Below are 9,921 nucleotides of genomic sequence, written 5' to 3'. Positions count from 1 at the left end.
GTGCCTTCGGCCGCCTGGCTGAGGGGCTGGTGCTTGAGAGAGGGTGGACAGGAAAGCGGCTTCCCTCGCAGATGGCCCTGATTCACCGCCACGTTCGCTCAATCGTCTCACCTGTTGATGTGAAAAATTTAATACGAAATTTTCTTTCTCTTAATAACTGTTCTTTTTATTATTTACAATGATTATTATTATAAAAAGAAAAAAAAATAAATAAAAGATCGATAGATTTCTCTTGAAACGTATCGTACAGATATCACAATAATAGTCAGCTGATCCTAAAACACACGCATTAAAAATACATTATCGAGGAAGGGGATGCGGTTTAAGCGTATAATCGTCGTACCTGTGATGCGGTTATACCGGAAGTACATTGCGGTGTCGGTAGAGAATGCTTCCTCGTTTCTCTCCAAGGGGACAATAGATAAGGATTCAAGGATGGCGAATCGGGATCCATGCATCGTGGAGGCGATTCGTTCCTCCGCCATTCCGCTTCCTCCTCCCCCAACGTGCTTTCCTCCACGATGATCTGTGGCTCGCCACAACTTCCGGTGCTCAAATTCGAGCTGTACGATTGCTTTCTCATCTTGTTTCGAAGAAACTCCCGTCTAAAAATAAGAAAATTTTCGTCACTGATTTTATTCGAATCGAAGACATGTTATATTGATCCCAATCCATTTTTCCTACAAATGTAATAATTTATATTTGCTCGATTCTTTTTTTTAAATAAATGACACGTAATTTTTTGTCATTGATACGTGAGTTTTGTGAAATATGAAGGGAGAAAATATTGTTTTTATTTTTAACGTTCTACATTTCACTTTTTTTCCCACAGTACTTTCGCTTTAGTTGTGCATTGCGGAGTTTTTCGCCTGTTAAAAACAGATTGCGCAAACATGCACATGCATCACGTGCTCGGAATAAATGTTGCGAGTCGATATTCTCTTTCGGTTAAATCGCTCTCGTTATTTTTCGTCTCGAAATGTATCTCTCTGTACATGTTATATCAGTGTATCAATATCAAAAAATCAAAGTTCGCGATTTTATTTCTCTCTCTCTGGAATTAATATTTCATTTCTCAAATATCCTTCAAAAATTGAAGAATAATTTTCAAATTTCTACTTCAACCCCATTTTCTTCACCCATCATTTTCCGTTTCCATTGCATTTCGAATATTTCAATATATTTTATTACAATAAATGTAAAAAATATATATATATATATTCGTGAATGTTAAATTTGGAAAGTTTGACAGTTCCATGCATTAAAAAGACGTGGAATTCCGGAAAACAAGATCGTCCTTTACGTGGACGACGATATCGATTCGACGTTGTGCACGTATGATTTATTTTCGTCGATAAAATCAGGCAACTATCGCTAATCTTTTCTTCACGGATCATCGAGCCGAATGATTTCTTTACCTATAAAGGGAGTGAAAATTTGAGGCAACCTATACTTAAAACTTCATTCGATTAAACTTAATAAGGTTTGGATCGAGGACAACGTCGTGATCTGGCTTTTGAATTTGATCAAATATTTTGAGATAACAAGGATTCGCCAGACGGTATCGAATAATGAAATTCTTTATCCTCGTCCTCGATCCTGGTTCATTGTATACTTTTATTAAATTGAAAAACGTATTTTTCTTGTTAATTGAAATTTTCACTTTTTTTTTTTTTAAAAACAAAATAATATTTAAACGCGTAATTTTTTAATGTCTCATGATTTTTAATAATCTTAAATTTAGAAAGAAGAATTAATTTTCTAATTGTCTTTTTTTATTGCGCTCAAAAATTTGTTTATTCTAAATAAACAAATAAAGTCAGAGTTCATTATCATTTAAAAAAGTTTAAACAAAATCTAAAACTATTAAATATTCGAGACAACCTTCACGTATCCTCCCTTTATCCAAAACTTTTATTCATTAGTAAAAAAAACTTGTATAAAATATACGAAAATATCAAATTTATTTAGAGAATCATTACATCTTCTTCTGAAACAAAATAAAACGATAGACGACGAAATATCTTTCTTTCTCCAACATCGAGTTCATCAAATTTTAATCTTTCTAAAACTTTTGAAATTAATAATTATAATAACGAAATAAGTAAGAAAACACGCACGAGATTGCATAGATGTGATTTCCACGACGAGTCGCGGCAAGAAATTTTTGCAGGAGACGGAAGTGGAAAGGAAAATTGAAGTCAACGGAATTTTAGTGTTTTTTTTTTTCCCCTATGATTCAATCGCGTATATAAACCACCATCATTCGAACGTAAATCTTAACTTAGGGATCTCGAGGAGAACATCGCTATCTTCTCAATTTAATCGAGGTATAATAGCGCTTTGTGCGAGGGAAGATGAAGGTCTTTGTACTTTTTGCGATTCTCGTCGTTATCGTTTACGTATCTTGCGCAAGTGTTTCTGAAGTTGTTTACGATGAATCGATTTACGAGTTGAGTGAATACTATTTTTTTTTTTTGAACTACGTTTATTTTAATCGTCGAGAACGTTAGAGAGTGTAAAATATTTTTTAGATTTCGTTTTAAAATTTCTTCGAGTAAAGAATAATTAAAAAAAAGATAAATACAACGATTTATCATATCAAATAAATTTTCTTGTATCGTTAAAAGAAAAATGATCGATAATGAAATAAATTAAATAATCGAATTTTTAAAACTGCTATATTTTTTTTTACTAGAATCTAGTAAAAAATTAATGACAAGTTTTAGTACAGACATTATTATCTTGTCATCCTAAAATTTTCTTATTGCCAGTTTTAAAATTTGTTCCTCGAGTAAAGAATAATTAAAAAATAGATACAATGATTTACGTATATTATTTATCATATCAAATAAATTTTCTTGTATCGTTAAAAGAAAAATAATCGAAATAATGAAGTAAATTAAATAATCGAATTTTTAAAACTGTTATATTTTTTTTTACTAGAATCTAGTAAAAAATTAATGACAAGTTTTATTAATACAGACATTATTATCTATTGTATCTATCTTTTAATTATTGTTTACTCGAGAAACAAATTTTAAAACGAAATCTCATCCTAAAATTTTCTTGTTTTATTGCCAAAATTAATAATAAATCAATCAATAACATCGAAAACATGAATAAGTTAAAATCAATTAAAAATAAGTTACATAAATTAGATAAACGAATAAAATCCAAGATTTGAATTTTTCACTAGGACAAATTGAGGAAGAAAATATAGAACCAGATACAGAATTGATAGATTCCAACGAACCGCTACTACTACGACATCGAAGGGTAACGTGCAACGTTTTATCGTGGCAATCAAAATGGCTGAGCATTAATCATTCAGCCTGCGCTATCAGATGTTTAGCTCAACGACGTAAAGGTGATAGTTGCAGAAATGGCGTGTGCATCTGTCGAATGTGAATCGTTCGAAAATTGATTGTATCGATCTGTTCATCTTGAAACAATACTTTCCATTATATAATGAATAAAATCATTTTTTAAAATATTCCATAAATATACTTTGTATATCATAATCGATTAAAAGAATCATTTTGTGTTTTGTTAGATTTTTAAAAGTAAAGGAATTTTTTCAATTTCTTTTAATAATTTTTTTCTTACTCGCTTACCGAGTATTGTAATGTTCAGTGTGCTTAGACACCCATAAGAGCTTTTTATTCTTCAAATTGTTTCCCCTCCTTCAAGGATAATCTGAAAAAGAGATAAGAAATTTATTAGAAAAATAAACGACAAATATAGATAACATTATTTATAATAATTTTTATCAAAATCGAGAATGTACAAGTTTCTCGATGATGCTGAAATTAAATTTTCAAACAATTTATTTGTTTATTTCAATTTTTAAATCGTGGACATTCGGTTGATTAATTGATTAATTTTTTTTAATATATTAATACATTTCGCTTTTCCATAAATTAAATAAACTGGAAATTGGAAAATCTGTATGTCGATGCACGACACATTCGCGATACTTAATATTATTACACATCCTGCCATATTTCGAACAGATATCCTCGCAAACAGATGTACACTAATTTATCTTTGATCCGGATAATTGGATCAGCTTCAAAATGGTGGAAACATATCGACAAAATATATTAAGATCATTGAAGTTGATTAATAATCACATATATACTTTACTATTTTAAGTATTAATTACAAAATTTTCTTCTCAATTAATATAAAATTTTTTCCATTTTCAAAGCTCTTCGTTTGGTTTTTGGAAATTCTTTCTGTTTAGAGATATATATATTTTTTACTATTTTAACGCATAAATGTTAATTACAAATTTTCTTCTCCTTTTCTTCAATTTAATATAAAATTTTTTCCATTTTCAAAGCTCTTCATTTGGTTTGGAAGTTTTTGGAAATTCCTTCTGTTTCGAGGATATATATATATATATTTTACTATTTTAATACACAAATTAATTACAAAATTTTCTTCTCCCTTTCTTCAATTTATTATTAATATAAAATTTTTTCCATTTTCAAAGCTCTTCATTTGGTTTGGAAGTTTTTGGAAATTCCTTCTGTTTCGAGGATATATATATATATATTTTACTATTTTAATACACAAATTAATTACAAAATTTTCTTCTCCCTTTCTTCAATTTATTATTAATATAAAATTTTTTCCATTTTCAAAGCTCTTCATTTGGTTTGGAAGTTTTTGGAAATTCCTTCTGTTTCGAGGATATATATATATATCTTTTACTATTTTAATACACAAATTAATTACAAAATTTTCTTCTCCCTTTCTTCAATTTATTATTAATATAAAATTTTTTCCATTTTCAAAGCTCTTCATTTGATTTGGAAGTTTTTCTGTTTAGAGGATATATATATATTTTACTATTTTAATTACAATTGTTAATTACAAAATTTTCTTCTGCCTTTCTTCAATTTATTATTAATATAAAATTTTTTCCATTTTTAAAGCTCTTCATTTGATTTGGAAGTTTTTCTGTTTAGAGGATATATATATATTTTACTATTTTAATTACAATTGTTAATTACAAAATTTTCTTCTGCCTTTCTTCAATTTAATATAAAATTTTTTCCATTTTTGAAGCTTTTCATTTGGTTTGGAAGTTTTTGGAAATTCCTTCTGTTTAGAGGATATATATATATATTTTACTATTTTAATACACAAATTAATTACAAAATTTTCTTCTCCCTTTCTTCAATTTAATATAAAATTTTTTCCATTTTCAAAGCTCTTCATTTGGTTTGGAAGTTTTTGGAAATTCTTTCTGTTTAGAGGACTATTTTAACGCACAAGTGTTAATTACAAAATTTTCTTCTGCCTTTTTTCAATTTAATATAAAATTTTTTCCATTTTCAAAGCTCTTCATTTGGTTTGGAAGTTTTTGAAAATTCTTTCTGTTTAGAGTATATATATATATTTTATCGACGCCTTTGAAGTCTAAATATAAAGCTTGTTTCCACGGTGCCACTAATCCGTGACAAATCGAGCAAAGTAGAGGTTGCATTTCATCGAATCAAGCAACGTTTGACGTATACAACAACGTGATGTGTACAACAACTCGTACATCTCTGAAATTTCGACGGCTTTGATGTTTAACGCCAAACGCACAATTCTCGGCACAATGTTGGCATCATTGGAATTAGACTATTTCTTGTTTCAAATCTCCTCTGTATAAATTTTCATGTCGAAAATTTCTAAATTTCTAAATTAAAGTTTGCAACATCTTCGAATTTGTTTTTTTATTGTTTAATGCCATATAAAAAAATAATAGAATTTTTAATAATAAACGAAGTTTAAATATTTTTCTTTTCAATTTTTATCGTAAATTGAACAAGATTAAAGAATGTGATAATTTTATTTTAAAATATTATAAAATATAAATCATAAGATTTGATTTTAAACAAATATTAAGTGATATTTTCGTTTGATTAAAATTTAAATAAATATTGGCTACAAGGGGAAACGATAGATGTGAAATTGGAATAAATAGTGATAAATAAATGAGAATTACCGTAATATGACGGCCTGCATTATCTATTCATTTTGGCGTGGCCGCCAAGTTAAATTGAAATTCACGTATTTACAGAAAGTAATATCCTCCTCTAAATGACTGTTAAAATGATCAACAGAAATGGGGTACGTCACTCAGAATTTTCAATTTGCGGGGATGAAGTTGAAGAACAGTTGAACTCTTCGAGTTTATCTTTTTCTTTCTTTTCTTTCTTTTCCTTTTTTTTTTTACAAATCTTGTAAAACTTTTACAAGAGAAAAAAGAAAATGTACAAATATCGTCAATCGTTCCTCCTGTTGTCACTCCATTGTTGTTGACAATTTATTATTCATCGAAAAAAGAAAAAAAGAAAATTTATTATATTGATAATAAATTTATAATAATAATGATAAATTTATAATAATATTGATAATATTATTATATTCATTAATATTGCGAAAGATTGACTGTACATTCTCCCCCCCCAGTTTAATAAGTAATAACAAATTTTCTTCATTGCGACGAAGCAATGAAGATCGGGCGTAAATCGAATAAGTAGTATTACTCGATAACTAATCAGCCAACAAGTGCTTCTCATAGATCGACTATTATCACTTACAATAGCGATAACTTCTCGAACAAAGTACAGGTGACAAAGTGAAGGATTATTATTTCTTTTAACAGCAAAATAAATTGATCCTTTAACCTCGTTTCCTCCCCCTTACCCTTCCTCTTACTCACTTTTGTCAATTTATTCGAACTTTGCAATTTACTTCGCAACTGTCCCCAACTACGTGCATAATCATAAGTCACGAATTCGACCAGCACGGTTAAAGTTTTCAATTCAATTCCCTGCAAAACTTTCCAAGATTTTTTTCCAAAAGTTTCGTAAGAAATAAATGATAATCTGTTTGCAATATTAAATTAAAAAACCCTTTCTTTTTTTGTTTAATCCAAAAATCTATCCGAATATTTAATAATTGATCAAATATTTAAAATTACACCGTTTACTTGAAAAATTTAATTCAATAATAAAAAAAAATTACATAAATTGAAAGTACGAGAGTAGAGAGGAGGAAAAGAATAAAATTTTCCATCCAAGAGGATTGTTCTCGATTATTGCAAAATTCAGGTAAAGGAGAAAGAAAAAAAAAGGGAGGGGGGGAGGCGATTCGAACCTGGGCCTCTGTTCCAATCAATCGACTACACTCGAATGCGATTCCTTGAAAGATAAGATCGAGTGATATCCAATAAAGCAAAGACCTGGTGAGTGCAGCTTTAGATAGTCTATCGATCGTGGCTCGCGACCACGGTTCACCCTTACAGGTACAAAGTTAAAGCGAGTTCTATGTCACTTCTTATTTTTTATTTTTTCAATTTTCCTTTTCTTTTCTTTTTTCTTTTTTATCGAATTCGATTTCATAAACTCATGCCATTGAAAGGAACGTGTGTCAACATCGAGTTTTCGAGTTATCGAAAGGGAATCTTATTAAAACGAGTTCTATGTCACTTCTTATTTTTTATATTTTCAACTTTCCTTTTCTTTTCTTTTTTATCGAATTCGATTTCATAAACTCATGCCATTGGAAGGAACGTGTGAACAAAGATATAATAATTGTGTAATTAATTTCCTCTATTTCTCTTTTTTCATAAAATTAAATTGTATAGAGGAGTTAATGTTCTAGTTTCTAGTAAATTTTATGGGGGATAATATTAAATTCCTATGATACTTATGATATAAATAGCTCTATTGGAATTTTTGGACTTCGAGTTTTCATCTTTATTACGTTATATTACTACATTAACCTTGTACTCTTTTTAAATTCTACTATAATATATATATTATTTAGAATAATTTAAAAAAATTTTCTATTATAATATTAATATACATACACGCAAGAATATTCACTTAAGAATAACTTTGCTCTTGAGAGATTAACTTATGACACTTATGAATCACTCTGCATATAATAAAACTTGCTAATCTTAGACCTTACGACTCCCTCGTGCGTACAACCGATGCTCACACGTGTAATCTTTTACATCACACCACGATGCATTTTGACGTCACCCGTTGTTTGCAATATCCGACGGTTGAAACAACCCTTCGTGACGTCATATGTAAAGGAGAGAATGTACTCGGCTAGGCTATTTCTAGACCTCTTGTATTACCATTAATATTTCTGAAAAAAGAAAAACCACGCGATCCCTTCAAGACCCAAGTTACTTCATTCTCCCGTGATAAGTATTTATTACGTGTCAAGTGAAACTTGGCAACACGGCGAGAAAGAAAATGGCCGCGAAATTTTTTCGAAAGGGTTTTTCAAGCGAGAAGAAATCGTCGCCTCGATAACTCAAACTTTCCTCCTTTTCGATTCTTTGCGCAAAGTATTATCCGAGTTAAGAATATTAAAGTTGGTCGTAATTCGTTTCCAGAGTGGAAATGGATGGAAGTCTCCGTATTTTCGATTCGAGGTGGCAATGTTAAATCGCCGTTAATTATTCCAGCAAATTTCTTCCAGATTAATATATTGAGAGTTAAGTTTGAGCTTTTGCTCTCTCCTTAATTTCGTTCGTTTTGTTGGTGAAATTATTATTGCGTCGAGTAGATATATATTTCGTTGCACCATGTAAATGAGATTACTTAATAAATTAACTTGTCGTGATTTTGTAATTTGAATAATTTTAATATTTTAATTAATATTTTAATCGATGATAAATGGAAGATGATTTGTGAATTTTATTTTTAATTAAACGATTCAAGTTGTTTCGTTTATAATTATTGAAAATTTTTGCATTACCTGTATTTGCAAAATGGATTAATATTGCACAATAGTTTTAATTAAATAATGCTCTTCGTTTTAATATCTTAATTAAGGGGACAAATATATTACAAAAGAAATTAAATTACTCTACAATTTGATGCACAAATTTCTTATGGTTTAATAAACAGCAATTGAATACCTATGATATTAATTGATCTCTGTACGAGTTCTTTGTACTTTGTAAAACTTATTAAATCAAATTATTTAATATTTAATTTCAACTTACAATAGTTTCATTAAATCGAGATGATTATGTAATTATCGAAATATAATATAACGATTATCAATATTAAAGAGTATGGCTTGTTTACTTCTTTTGACTCATTGCCTCGTAGTGTAATTAAAATCTTTTCATTAAAATTTTGTCTTGAAAAATAAAGTTAAAATCTAATTAATAAAATGACAATAATTGATAATTAATAAGGAAGGTTAATTAATTTACACGAAAATTTAAAATTCAAAAATTCATTTAACCACGCCCTTGAACTAAATTCTAAATTCAAAACACGTGCCACAATAATATATATTTAATATTTCAATTATCGATCCACCGATATTTCGCTCTTTATTAACTTTCCAGCCAAGAAGGGAATTCACTTCAATTTATTATTTGTTATTGTTACGTATCGTCAATATTTTCTCTCGTTAGGAAAATAATCAGGAATGAAATATCGATATCGTTGTTGTTAATGTTACAATGATATTTTATAGATTTTCCTTTTTTTTTTAACGACGATCTTTAATATTTATACTCTCATTGAAATAAACGATAAATTAATTTAACGAGATACAAAATTATCTCAATACTGTGTACTTATATTATTTATGAGTTATATCACCACGAAGATGAGAATTTTTTTCTTATTATTGAAAATTTCATTGTTTTTTAGGTTATATTACGTATCCAACGACACNTCTCATTGAAATAAACGATAAATTAATTTAACGAGATACAAAATTATCTCAATACTGTGTACTTATATTATTTATGAGTTATATCACCACGAAGATGAGAATTTTTTTTTTATTATTAAAAATTTCATTGTTTTTTAGGTTATGTTACATATCCAACGACACGATATCAATATCATCGAATAATGATTTAATTTA

General features: G+C 28.6%; 2 protein-coding genes across 4 annotated transcripts in view; one reads left to right on the top strand and one right to left on the bottom strand.

Annotated features, from left to right (window-relative positions):
* Positions 1–9,921, bottom strand: part of LOC102675919 — a 41,916-nt gene that overhangs the window by 2,620 nt on the left and 29,375 nt on the right. For all 3 annotated transcript variants that reach the window (XM_006620545.2, XM_006620547.2, XM_006620546.2), the window contains exons 2-4: positions 3,618–3,699; positions 344–605; positions 2–111 (exon numbers count right to left, since the gene is read on the bottom strand). In XM_006620545.2, the coding sequence (XP_006620608.1) occupies positions 2–111; positions 344–583 (350 nt within the window). In that variant the 5' untranslated portion in view covers positions 584–605; positions 3,618–3,699. The remainder of the gene's footprint in view (position 1; positions 112–343; positions 606–3,617; positions 3,700–9,921) is intronic.
* LOC102675783 (defensin-2) lies at positions 2,192–6,876 on the top strand. The gene is made up of 3 exons (XM_006620544.2): positions 2,192–2,457; positions 3,200–3,444; positions 6,848–6,876. The coding sequence occupies exons 1-2, from the start codon at positions 2,358–2,360 to the stop codon at positions 3,409–3,411; spliced, it is 312 nt and encodes a 103-aa protein (XP_006620607.1). The 5' UTR covers positions 2,192–2,357; the 3' UTR covers positions 3,412–3,444; positions 6,848–6,876.

The sequence above is a fragment of the Apis dorsata genome, unplaced genomic scaffold, assembly GCF_000469605.1.
Source record: "Apis dorsata unplaced genomic scaffold, Apis dorsata 1.3 scaffold_517, whole genome shotgun sequence".
NCBI classification, from domain to species: domain Eukaryota; kingdom Metazoa; phylum Arthropoda; class Insecta; order Hymenoptera; family Apidae; genus Apis; species Apis dorsata.
Note: the sequence above shows the minus strand (reverse complement) of the source record. Positions and strands in the feature narration are given on the sequence as shown.